The sequence below is a fragment of the Nematostella vectensis genome, chromosome 11 (genome assembly GCF_932526225.1).
Source record: "Nematostella vectensis chromosome 11, jaNemVect1.1, whole genome shotgun sequence".
Classification (NCBI taxonomy): domain Eukaryota; kingdom Metazoa; phylum Cnidaria; class Anthozoa; order Actiniaria; family Edwardsiidae; genus Nematostella; species Nematostella vectensis.
In genome coordinates, this window is record NC_064044.1 from 13631020 (window position 1) to 13644352 (window position 13333).

The following is a 13333-nucleotide window of genomic DNA, read 5'->3' on the forward strand; positions in this document are numbered from 1 at the left end:
CTTATGAAGTGAATTAATGTGGAAAAATCTGCAACAAAAAAAGCAGCAATATTTAATTTTGTTCAAAAGCAATAACTTGTTTTAACATATACATTAATATAATGGTATTGCTATTCATTATCACGAAATGGGTCATATTTCCACATTAATACAATCACTCGCTGTTACATAAATTATAGAACCTGTTCAGCGTATTCTTACAATCTAAGTTTCTTATACACGTACGTTAATTTTTACTGTTTTTACTTGTCACCATTATCGCTGTGAATTTCGGGACAGATTTTGATATATTAAAATGTACAGTTACAGTATGTATTGTATTTTTTTGCCCTACTTTTCTTGTTGCACCCTGGTTTGGTGCAACTAGTTCCACAGAAAAAAAAATCTTAAAAAACTTTATCTGTTTTCTCTTTGTTTAAATTAGAAATCAAGGAATTATTGAATGATAATATATTTTACTGATATTTGGCCAATCAATTTTTTTTAGGATAAATAATAGCCTGTGAAAGGCAGACTACTCATATTTCGAGCCGGGAGCTGGCGTGAATTCGGACCCCTGAAAATTAATTTCTGGATAAACTACGTCATCAGTATGGAATTTATGTGGTTAAATCGCAGAATCCTTGAGGGGTTCTCTGATTGCTCCTCATGGTCCTCTCCTTGGTCCCGTCATTTTGTAATTTACCTGCGACACTTACAACCATATGCATATTATAATTATATTATATGACTTTCACATAATTTCTCAATCAGAGACCTCGTTTAATTTCTGGACAAACTATGTCATTTGGAATTTATTCGGCCAAATCTGCAACTCACTATTTTTCGGGGGTCCGATTTCAAGTCGGCATTTCAGAAATATGAGGAGTCTGCCTTGTGCAGGCTATATAAATTATTATTGTATCCCTAAGTAGTGGAGGGAGATGGAGTGGAGTTTCATTGCAACATAATTTATTCGCTTTACAGATGGATGCTATGGCATTATCTCATATGAGTGACAAGGAGTTATCTGAGGACTATGGAGTGAGAGCAGAGGTGATGTCTATGCCCTAAGGGCATTCTGTAGTTCTTTTCTCGGCAATACAAAATCAAAGGCAAATGACGAAAGAAAAAGAATTCTCATTGCTCAGTTAGACAAAGGAAAGGAGGAAAGAAAGTTAACCAGTCGCAGGAAAGGGAGGATGCCCTCTTCAGCTCTAGGGAAGACGCCTTCTTCAACTTCAAAAAACTCAACCAGGATTATAACTTTGGGGTGGTTGAACTATGCAGAAGGTTCAAAGGGCTATAAAGCAGTTAGGGCTCCACGAGGTGGTGGTACAAGATCGATATCAGTTAGTAAACAAGCAACAGGCAGAAAGATCCTTCAAGAAGCCTTGAAGTTATTTATTTCTGGTCAAGAGGACAACTTTGAAATCTATTTGGGGAACTTCAAAGGTGAAGCTTTTCAAAATAAATCATTCACAGTTGAGGAATATTATGTTATACATGGTCTTACAAGAGCAAGATTCTACCTGATGACCAAGGAAAAGAAAAAAGGGGGTACAGGTAGTTCTCCTGTTGAAACTGTGGTGGTAGACGATGATGCAAATGAATCAGCTGGTAAAGAAGGTCTTAAAGACAATTTGCTAGGTACATCCGCTGAATGTTCTCAGTTGAAGAGAGAGCAAGATGATGCATTTCTTAAACGCCAAGAGGCTGATCAAAAGAAGGATGCAGAAAAGAGAAAGAAGGAAGAAGAGTTGGAAAACCTAAAATGGCAAAGAGCAGCAAGGGCAACACGAGTTACAAACGAACCACCAGCTACAGATGATGCAATTCTCGTGTCTTGCAGGCACGTATCAGGACTGTGAAGGATCATTTCTCCTCCCTGTTTCTGGAGCAAATCTGATTTAAATATTTGTAAATTTCTTTAAGAGTGAGGATGTAGTAAAGCAGGAGAAAGATTTTGCAACAAGCGGCCATGGTAAGTTGCCCGTTTTCATCTATCAGTTCTTTGTTATCGTTCTGCTTGACGCTATTCAATGTGACAGTATCGCGATATTCATTTGTAAAAAAAAACATTTTTTTTCCTTAAAAAAAAAAGCGCTCCTTCCACCTTGTATTATTTAATTCAGTTTTCAATATTGGCCTAATAAGATTTAGCCACGGCGATGGAAATAATTTTTTTTCTTTTTTTACCATTTCAAAAAGCGCGATTCTAGCGTTCGGGAAACAATCAACAGTTTCTTAAAAAGTCCTTATCTAATAGATGTGAAATGTTAAAAGTACTCGTTTAGAGCGCAAATACTGTAAAAAACTACATGCATTACCTTAATGTCTTGTGTCATTGAGAAAGAGTGGATGGTTTTCCTTTATCTTTCATTCTAATTTTTATTTTGCGCGTTTTTTGTTTGTTTGTTTGTCGAGTGTCTTAAGTTAACTTAAAATGCCTAATACTGCTGGTAGAGGGTAGAGGGCAGACGTTTGGAAAATGTTATCCATGCTCCTTTTTCCCATGCAGTCCTCTTACTAAAGCTTGCGAGCCGCCATTACAATCCTTCATTCCATGTCCATTTCATCATAGTTATTCAAAAAGAAAACATGACGGATCTAAATTTAAAATGTAGAAATAAGAAAAGATTTATTAAGAAGTTAAAACTAGTAAATTTGCTCGCTGCCCAAGGAGGCTTTCGTAATATTTTACGTCATAATAGCTAATTACCCCGACTCTTCTCCCTTTTTTCCGACTTTTTCAAAGTTAGGCGTGATATTGATTACGAAAATGATATGATACCACAAATTATAAAAGATCATCCCTATCTGGTGGGAACAACTGTTCTTACCACCGTAGGAGCAGGGATTTATTTTTATTGTAGAAAAACGAAGGTAAGGCGGCCAAACGGCAGATTATAAACAATTGATTTTAAATATCGAACCTGAACTCTAACTATAACAAAATCATTATTTAAAATAATTATTACTCAGCTCAATGAAATAGTAATAGTTATACATAACTGATTTTTAATTTTGATTTTAAACTTTAATAGCAGAAACACCCGCAGAAATCAAATCAAATATGCGGTTCTGTCGCTAGTTTTATGAACTCAGTGACGCTAGAAATAATTATGTTAATCACTCGTCTATTCAGATATAATCGCGATATAATAGGATAGTCTTTTCTTGCTCAATCAAACCACATACCGCATAAAAAATATAGAGATTGTCCTAACCTCATGTTATTGTGCCTGGTGATTAGTGCAATGAGGTGAATATGGCTTCTGGTGGCCTTTGTGTCCTAAACCATATTGGAGATGCTGGTGAATCAAGAAAATCCTGAGTCTGAGTACCCATGGCAGTTTAGGGCAGCATTGGCAGATTATGTAAGGAGATTGGGACATAACTAATTAGACTAGAGGGATGGACCACTAAATATGGTGCATAGTGGACATTTCTGTATGTACCTAATGTAGCTAATGGTCTGTCTTGTACTTACTAGTAATATTGTAGTAATTGTAAGGAAATATTTGTTTTAATGATTTTGTAAACAGATGTATTGTATATATAACCATATTTTAGTAATCACATAAGCAAAGGCAACTTATAAATAAAATTGATTTTAATAGATTTTAAACTCTAATAATAAAATATAATAAGAGATATCTTTTCTTATTTCTAAACATTTCTATTCGTTTTGAGCCCATTTAAATATTTCACACTATATATAATCTTTACTCTTGATTTTGAACTCAAACCATAACAAAATATATTATATATCATATCTTCATTTTGAGCTCAATAAAAACATAAATTTATATTGTGTTCAGATTATAAACAATTGATTTTAACTATCGAACTTGCACTCTAACCATAACAAAATCATTATTTTAAAAAAAATTATTACTCAGCTCGATGAAATAGTAATAGTTATACATCATTGATTTTTCATTTTGGTTTTAAACTTTAATATCATATCTTCTTAAGCAAGGCCTGACCATTTGTCCCCCTTACAATTATTTTTTCTACAAAACGACTACCTTTATCCTGTAAAAACTTATGTCCTTTTCAAAACACCCGCTACAGTGCCTTGACGAACGCCCGTTGTTTGCCTGCTAGCGTGCATTCTAAAGACAGGCCTGCTACTTGCCCTCTAGCGTGCCTTCTAAGACACGCTCGCTAGCGTGTTTCGACAAACGCCCGCTCCTTTTCGCTAGTGTGCCTTTTTAGTAAGGTGAAAGAAAAGACAGCAAAGCTTTGTCTAAATTACTATTTATTCATGTGTGCCATTCAAGAATCTTGACTGCTAATATTTTATTACACTACAAATCCAAAAAATCCACATGAAAAAGTCAAAGATTCAGTATAGAGTTGCTTTTTATAGTAGGAGAGTTGTATTACATGGAAGTGGAAAAAATATGATGTTAAAAAGAGGTTATCATTCTGGATTATCAAGAAACCATGTTTTTTTTTCTTTAAACAGCATTCATTTTTTAAATAAGGCTGGTGTCATCAACGTCGGCTCATATAAACATGAACCACCGAAACAAATTCGTCAAATTTTAAAGTTAGGTCTCAAGAAAAGAGAGATGACAAATCACTTGAAGTGAAAACCAATGCATCAGATAAAGACGTGAAAAGTTACACTAGCAAAGAAAAACCTAAAAAAGAAAAGGCTAGAAGTGGTCAACAAAAAGACAAGCCTTACATCAGCTTCACCAGGTAAAAATCCTATAAAAAATGGTATTCAAAAAGATGCCCACCACACTTTTTTTTGCATTAAAAGGAGGTTTTTTACTTAAATTTTGGTTTACAGGATAATGAAAACCACCCTACTACAAATAATAATATATAAGCCTGCAAAAAAGAGGATACCTTGCCAGAAGTGATTCTATGCAAGAGACAGCTGCATCTGTTCTCGCAGGCTTATGCATCTGGCACACAATATATTAGATATGGGTAAACTAGAGTAATATAAAGTAAGTAAGGAGGGAGAGGGAGGGCAAACACTTTTTTCTCTCTAATATTTCCTCTAAAACCAGCAGCTGCAAAAACTATCCATTGATTACAAGGTGATAGTGAGGCTAGGATAGTGTTTTTTTTTAACCAGACAAGCTATTCATAGTAAACTATGTTGACCTGAGTACAGTAACAACTATGGAAGGTCAAGAAATTTCTGAGCTCTGTGAAAAAAATAGCTGTTAGTGACGCTGTCCAGGAAGAAAAACAAAAGTATCCTGCGAAGATCACTGCTGCAAAGCTACTTATAGTAAGAATTTAAAATTACCTACAACAACGTACAATTAGGGGTGAGAGTGAATGATAATACCCTTCTTGCTAAATAATTAAAACAGTGAATGGTGTTGCTAGGGTTATCACGAAGAAAGAGGAGAATTGACAAGACCTGTCCTGTATTATATATAATTCTACCTTCAACTGGCGGTGTAATACAGACATAAACCATTAAACAATGCTCTACAAAGCTTTCTGGCATTAGTAGAACATAGTGAAGTTCTCAAAAATGATTCCAATACCACCTTGTTGCCATCATAAATGATTTCTTGAAATTGCTACTGCTGCTGTAAAAGCCTGATCAAAATTGTTATTTGTTATTGACATTGAAACCGTTGCTGTTTCTGTTATTGTAATAGCCTGGAAATTTTAAGACATTATCTAAAACGGCAACTAACGCAGCACAATGATGTCAAAATAAAGCAGCACATATTTGATAGTTTAAAGCCATTTTACATTGAGGCAGCTAGAGAAAAAGACAGGAGGTCATGTCTGTGCAGAAAGCATGTCGCAACAAAGAGTTTTTTAGAGAATGCATGAAGTTTCGCAAATCCTTGTGCAAAAAAAAAAAACAGGGTATCGCAGACATACAGATTCCCTCCAACCTTACAGCAGCAGTCAACTTAACTTTATGCCAGAAGGCAGACACCTCGACTGTCACAAGTTGAAATGCCTGAAGCGGGAGTGAGGCCAGTTTGGAGTTGACCAGATGGAATTTCTACCAGAGGAGCTTTCAGATGACACACAAAACAGGTCATCTTAAAGTACTACGAGTATGTGGCGACAAGAAAGTTTGTATCAAATGGCCAAGAAAAAAAAAAAAAAAGAAAGTCGCTTTGGTGACAAAGCAAACCAAATTTGTTATTTATTTTCGGAATCTTCTTAAAGAATATCCTTACCATTCATTCATGGCAAGACGGCAGCGTGACCAAATGGACAACCTCATTGAGAGTCTGCCTCTTAATGAGGTCCTGTGTGTCCATGACTACTCGGAGGGGTATAGCTGCAGGCAGCAGGATGAGCTACAGTCTGAGTATTTTGACGTAGCATAAGTCTCTCTCCACAAAACAATTCCACATAACAAGGCAACACCTCTAATACAACTACTCAAAGGTAGTCAAAGGTAGACAAAGGTAGACAAATCATACAATATTGACATATCTGTATTTATCTTGACAATATAAGCCAAATTGTTAGTCCCCTCGGCATCAAACACAGGTGTGTGTTTCTAATTTTGATTTTTTTGGAATGTAATCATGCATGAATAATACTTCAGAATACTTAAGATATTTCAGCTGATAAAAAATCACAATACCTGAAAGGAGAAACTTGCATGATACCACACAAGAAGTCTCTTATTTGGTAATGAATAGACTAAAAAAATGGTTGTCAAATATTCTCTACAATAAGCTGTCCTCCATACCTGGTAAAACAATAGGACTTTTATATTATTAAATTAAAATTAGTATTGGATTGGTATAAGGAAATATTCAAACAGATCGCTTGCTCAGCTTGTTATACAAGTCAATACAGTACGATAACCAGTTCTGTATCACTTCATATTAAAATTACTATCTTTTTTTTGCGGAGGGCTCAATGCCCATGATTATTTATTCAAAGCATTCGAAATGGAAAAATCAAGAGCAGAGATTCAACGCAAACGAAAAAAGGGAAAGATTCAAGTTGGCAACAAAAGGAGTCAATCCGAGTGCAAAAATATTAAACACCAGCATCCAAACTTAGTGAAAAAGAGCTGGCGGAAAAAATGAGCAAAGAGCACAGAGGCTCAGCGCAAAAGTAGAGAAAAGAAGAAAATGTCCAAGATGGTAGAGAACACCGACAGGCCCGCACTTTAAGTAAAAATAACAGGCACTCCAGGCATGAGAAAGTACAATGAAAAAACCTAAAACAATAAAACGCTTAAAACAACAAATTGCCAGCCTTGAAAATAGCAATGTTAAAATGGGGAAGCAGAAAAAGAGGCTTTCAAAAAAACTAACGCCTTCTGCTGCCACCCCATGCACAAAAGCCCAAATAGAAGCATCAGGTATAAAGTAAAAGCACTTTCCCAACCAAGTGAAAAAGCCTCTTTTGTTTAGGAATATTCTAGTCGACGAAGTCAAAGATTCCTTGAAAACCAAAAAATCTACAGCCCGGAGTATGGGCCATAAGGAATATCATTAGCGGGAAAATTGTAAAAAAAAAAGTATCAAGAACTGAGGCAATTGGAATGTAGCGGAGATTTATCAAAAATGCTAAGATCAAGAAAGTTAGCTATACAAGAAAGGGTTCTACGGTGAGCCAGGTATCTGAAAGACAGATTCACAGAAGGCTCTAGATCCCGCAAGGCAACAAACGGACCCGATGGCACGATTGCATCGAAAACAGTCAGATCCCTTAATCTAGTGGAGAAAGGTCTCAAGCGATTAAAGGAAGTCGTCACTGTTTGACTATAAAGTGGAAAATCTCCATGCAGTTAGTCACTTTAAACATCCAACATGCACTGTTCTGGAGTACGCACGCGATTTTGGCAGTGCCATGCGCGAGTCCCTCAAGCGTAATACCAAGTGGTCTGCGTATTATTATACGCACACAGAGTCATACAACCCTGTCCCAGAACACAAAGTATCTTTGGCGAAAATACCAAAACTCCGGAAGATGCCAAGCAAGTATATGCTGGAAAAGAATCAGAGAACTATGAGAGAATGGGCCCACGAACATGGACGGGCGGTGCGCCAGCAGACAGTTCGACAAAGCAACACAAAGCACAGGGCAGGTACCATGCCCCTGAATGTGTACAGAAAGGAGCTGCCGGTTGGCCAACCAGTTGATGTCTCTACTCTTCGATCATCAGATGTAACAACTGCAGACACCCCCTGTCCCAATGATTCTCAAGAAGGTGTAGATCAGTGTTCAGAATATGACAGTGACTGTAGTGTAGAAGACGACGACGGTACTGAGGCCACCACTAGCGGCCTAGAACAGGTCCTTGTTAACTTCCTCTCCAGAACGATTAGAACGAGGTCTGGGCGCCAAGTCACGCTCTCTCACAGAGCACTGTCCTCGTATTGAGAAGAGAACAAGTCACTGTATCTATCCACACAACGTTATAATATGACTATATGAACGCATACTAATTTCAAGAATAAGACCTGCTAATTCGACAAATGTTTTGTGACGTCGTCACTGAAGTACTCTATAATAGTTTGTCCAACAAGATTAGAGTATGCGACTGGGAACTACAACACAGCAACATATAAGATCGATGTCAACAGGCTAGGTAAGTGTCTTCCATATTTGTTTAACGCATGTTAATATTCGTCTTAATATGCTTAATATTCGTCCACAATGGACATGAAATAATTTACAGCTGAATTCGTTGTTCAGTTGTTGGGCGACCTCGGTGGTCCAAGATCCTTGTCTCGTTTGGGGAATAGCGCGTAGTCAAGCAACGCCTGACGTCGGATGGTAATTGAGACTAGCCGTTGTATCTACGCATCGGTGCAGTAATTCCAGAAAGAAAACATATTCCATCATTATGTTAGAGTTATAATCATAATTCTAATAATTTTCAAAGGAAATGAAACGGTCATTTTAAAATTCGCAGCGTAATTCGATCAGGCGTTGATTGACTACGCGCTATTCCCAAAAACGAGACAAGGATCTTGGATCCGCCGAGGTCGCGCAACAACGAATTTAGCTGTAAATTGTAACTGCGAAAACATATGTAAATTTGCCTGTAGTTATCAAAATAGTCCTCCAGATTGTTGATAGAAAAACAAATGCAATTAATCTGTTATCAAGAGGATGGAACTGGATTGTGGTAGGAGGTATTTTCTATTGTAAGAAAAGCGGCCAGCAAGCGTGCAAGTGCCCCTTCTTCAAGATAAATATACATATATTAAATCACATATTCCAGTGGAAGTCTTACAACGAGAGTCACTGCAAAACAGTGCTCAACTTCGCTTGACAGGAGCTGTAGAATCATCACTTCGTATCGATTGTAACGGTATTTTTCGCGTCATTATTTATACATTTATATGTAAAAGTAAACAATCATGTCATTGTGTGTTAGTTTAAGTGGATCAACCGCAGCGTTGTTCTATTAAACAGATTTGTCGGTTAAACTGCATTGAATGCCCTGAATCTCCAAGTGATTGTATATTTAAATCATATATTCATGAGAAAAGCAAAAGTTAAAACCGTGATTCGTGAAAGCTTCTTTTTTAAATTCGTGATTCGTGAAAGTCTGAAAAATAACTTCGTGATTCGTGATGGGCCCCCCTCTTCACCACACTGTATACTAGCCCATGTGTATACTCTATATATCATCGTTTATTCTTTATATAGCAACCTATTATTTAGGCCACCTTGAAACCACCTACAGCTAGTGTTTCTTCACTACCCCAATTATGGTTCCACTACGGTCGGGCAAGCCTAGGCGAGCCTAGACAGCTCATTGTTTTTGCCGGTGACGTTACTTCCTGCATTAACAATATCGTTACCCAGGACTCCACGGCGGATCCGCCCTGATCCGCCCGGTCTAAAACCGCTAGTTTGTATATTACTATCGATAAGCAAGAAATCTCTACTCGATTAACCCTTTCCGGACCAGGTAGCACTACAGTGCTACCTGACCACGTTGTCATATAATTAGGGAGTTCTGTGGTACCCATTTGCCGTGAATTAGAACTTTTAGGGGCCTGGGCACTAAAATATGTAAGAGGAAGCCATTTTCTTTTGAGACATTCAAAGATCATCGATTTCTCGTGTTTTGGAGTGATATTTTTCAATTTTTCGACCTGATGTTTACAGCTGGGGTATTTAAAAATGGCGTCAGTTAGAGTGAGAAGAAATCGGCAGCGAAATCTAACGGTAGATGAAGTTTTATCGAGTGTTTTTGACGAAAACACAACAGATTTTGACTCTTCTGACTCGGAGGATGGCGAAGATGAATTACCAACGTTATTCCCGGCAATTCCAGCCGATCTAGAAGACGATTCTGTCGAAAGTGTAAGCTCTTATGAGGACTCCAGCAGCTCTTCGAGTGATTCAGAGTTTGATCGACGTCAAAGTGTGACAAATCAGCGACAAGAGAAAGCGAGAAATCTTCGTGAATGTTCACAAAATGCTCGAAGAACTATTCGAGGGGTTCGCAGAGGAAGAGGTGCCAGGCGAGGCAGAGCAATTTCAGTTCAACAAAGGAGAGAAATCCAAGATGGCGGCCGTCAACAATATATTTGGTCGAAAGAGGTCAACAGAAGAATTTTAAAACCGTTTACAAATGCTGTTGGGCTGGCAAATAGAGGACAGAGGAGGGAGAAATCTGCTCTTGAGTATTTTGAATTATTTTTTGACCAAGAGGTTTGGGATTGCCTCGTCACTATGACCAACCTGAATGCAGAGAGGAAGGGAGCCAAGGGTACTAGTGGTGGACAATGGAAACCAATAACACAGGATGAAATGAAGGCCTTTTTTGGCTTGAACATTGCTATGGGAATTGTTAAACTTCCTGAGGCAAAAATGTATTGGCAGAAGAAAATATGGCTCTTGACTGTTCCCTCATTCAGTCAAGTCATGTCTCGTAACAGATTCTTTCAGATTCTACAGTACATTCATGTCTCAGATGACTCCAACATTGTGCCTTCTGGGCAACCTGGTTATGATAAATTGCATAAAATCAAGCCACTTTTGAATCTTCTTTTCCCTAAATTTGAAAATGCCTACAATCTGCACAAAAACATTTCAATTGATGAGTGCATGATTCCATGGAGAGGACGTTTATCATTTCGCCAGTTTATTGCGAACAAACCTGTCCGGTTTGGTATCAAGGTTTGGGTGCTAGCCGATTCTGAATCAAAGTATGTCTACCGACAGCAACTGTACATTGGAAAGAATCCTGGGGAAAGAGCTGAGGTTGGACTGGCAGCAAGGGTTGTAAAAGAGCTGTGTTCAGGCCTTGAAGGTATGGGACATCACCTCTATACTGACAACTATTATACCAGTGTTGAACTCTATCAGTTCTTGTTTGACAACCAAATATATGCATGTGGAACAATAAAGGGAAACAGAAAAAACTTTGCAAAGGAGGTTCTATTTGAGAATACAAGAGGACTTGCTAGGGGTAGTAGTAAGTGGCTTATGTGTGGACCTCTTCTGGCAGTGGGGTGGCTTGACAACAAGGCTGTATATTTTTTATCTACAATTCACCCCCCTGAGTTTCCAGTTCGTGCTCCAGTCCATGCAAGAAATGTCAAAAGAAGAGGTGCAGGTGAAGGAGGACAAAGTGGCGATATTCCTTGCCCACCCCTTCTCAAAGATTATAATGCCTATATGGGGGGTGTGGACCAGTCTGACCAGATGCTTAGGTACTATACATGTATCAGAAAGACGGTGAAATGGTACCGTCGTGTACTGTTTCATGAAGTAGAGGTGGCAATCCACAATGCTTTTGTGTTAGAGTGTGAGGATAGAGAGGGTACACCTAGACCAATCAGAACCTCTCTGGAGTTCAGAGAAGAGCTTGCTGAGAACTTGATTGGCAACATGCGGGTTGCCCATAATGCTGCCCAGAGACCCCCCAGAAATGAGGAGCTAAGACTGACTGATGTTGGTTTGCATTTGCCTGAAATGCGTCAGGATAAGGGTAACTGTGCTGTTTGTAGTAAGAAAATAAGAAAAACCCACTCTGACAGGTATAAGGATGTGCCATTGGCCAGAAGACCCAAGGTTCCCTACGTGCCACGCCCTAGCATCTATTGCAATGTGTGTAATGTCTTCCTCTGCTTGCAGAAAGATCAAAACTGTTGGAAAGATTTCCATACAAAAGTGGAGTACTGGCGATAGACTATGTTTTTAGGTGTTTTTGCATTGACATTTTCTAGTTTTTATGAAATTATATGTTATGTGTCTAAAGATAAAATATTGATTTTTAGTATGATATTTTTTGATAAATTCTTATTTTGTAAATTCAATTTCCATCAAACCAATGTACTGAGTACTGAAATATCTAATTTAAAGTAAAGAACAACATTTAAGCTTTAATTTCATATATAACATAAAGTACATTTCAAAGTCTGGGTTGTCCCAATAAATATTCTTTCGTTATCACACATTTGCTCTTGTTTTGGGCCTCAGGAGCCTGGGTATGAAAGGGTTAAGTAGTTATTTAATACTCTTCCTACTGATATCCCTTTTTGTACCGGTTTTGTACCGGTTTTGTACCGGTTTGTACCGATTTGTACCGGTTGTATAAATAAAATCCCGTCAGCGGACCCTCCATTTTTCAATCGCTACCATGAGGTAGAAGATAAAGGTCAGGATCCTAAGTTATGTTAAATTATTGTTGGTTTCCATGTGAAAGGTCTTATGGCGATGGATTATTAAACAATGAGCCGGCAGTAAACAGGGATTAAGACAAAAGGAGGAGAAAAGATGGCGACAGAATGTTTAGAATGGGAGGCGAGAGAGCTTAATATTAGCATAATACACCAAGGGAATGACATGAAAAAGAGCATTGGACCAGACGATAACAGGTTGACCTTCCAGTCTTTTGGTAAATTTCCTATTTTTACATTTTTTCTATTTCTCACACTCTTTTTTGTTTTATTTTCTGATTTTCTTCAGGGTGCCAGTGACACGGACATCCATGTCATCTTAATCACAGCCAGTGGAAGGAACTGAAAAATGGTACTTACCCCTTCCTGGATTCTATTATATATCGAAAGTTTGCAGAAGAACACGATCATGCCAAGAATACAATTTGATTTTGTCCCGATCGTCCTTTTCCGCATAATTGGTCTGCCTTTATGACCTGTTAGGACGTTTTGGCCCAGTTTTTGACCTGATTGGCTATTTTCAAGAGCAATAACATTGGATAAACTAGAAAACATCAATCACTTACAATGAAGCCTTGGAACAGTACACATCTCAAGACACAGGACTTCAAGGGAATAATGTTGTATAAGCGAACGTGTAGGAATTACTCTGCCGAAGGTTGCTCAGCAGACAATCTCGTCAGTTTAGCAAATCACCTTGCTAAAGTTCATGGCTTGAAACGCGGAGATAT

The 13333-nt window shown here is 38.0% G+C and overlaps 2 protein-coding genes across 2 annotated transcripts; both read left to right on the forward strand.

Annotated features, from left to right (window-relative positions):
* The first annotated feature begins 1013 nt into the window (after positions 1-1013).
* LOC125573692 lies at positions 1014-4756 on the forward strand. The gene has a single exon (XM_048734398.1). The coding sequence runs from the start codon at positions 1182-1184 to the stop codon at positions 1848-1850; it is 669 nt and encodes a 222-aa protein (XP_048590355.1). The 5' UTR covers positions 1014-1181; the 3' UTR covers positions 1851-4756.
* Positions 4757-10095: 5339 nt separating this feature from the next.
* On the forward strand, positions 10096-12111 carry LOC125556819 (piggyBac transposable element-derived protein 4-like). The gene has a single exon (XM_048734595.1). The coding sequence runs from the start codon at positions 10096-10098 to the stop codon at positions 12109-12111; it is 2016 nt and encodes a 671-aa protein (XP_048590552.1).
* Positions 12112-13333: the final 1222 nt, after the last annotated feature.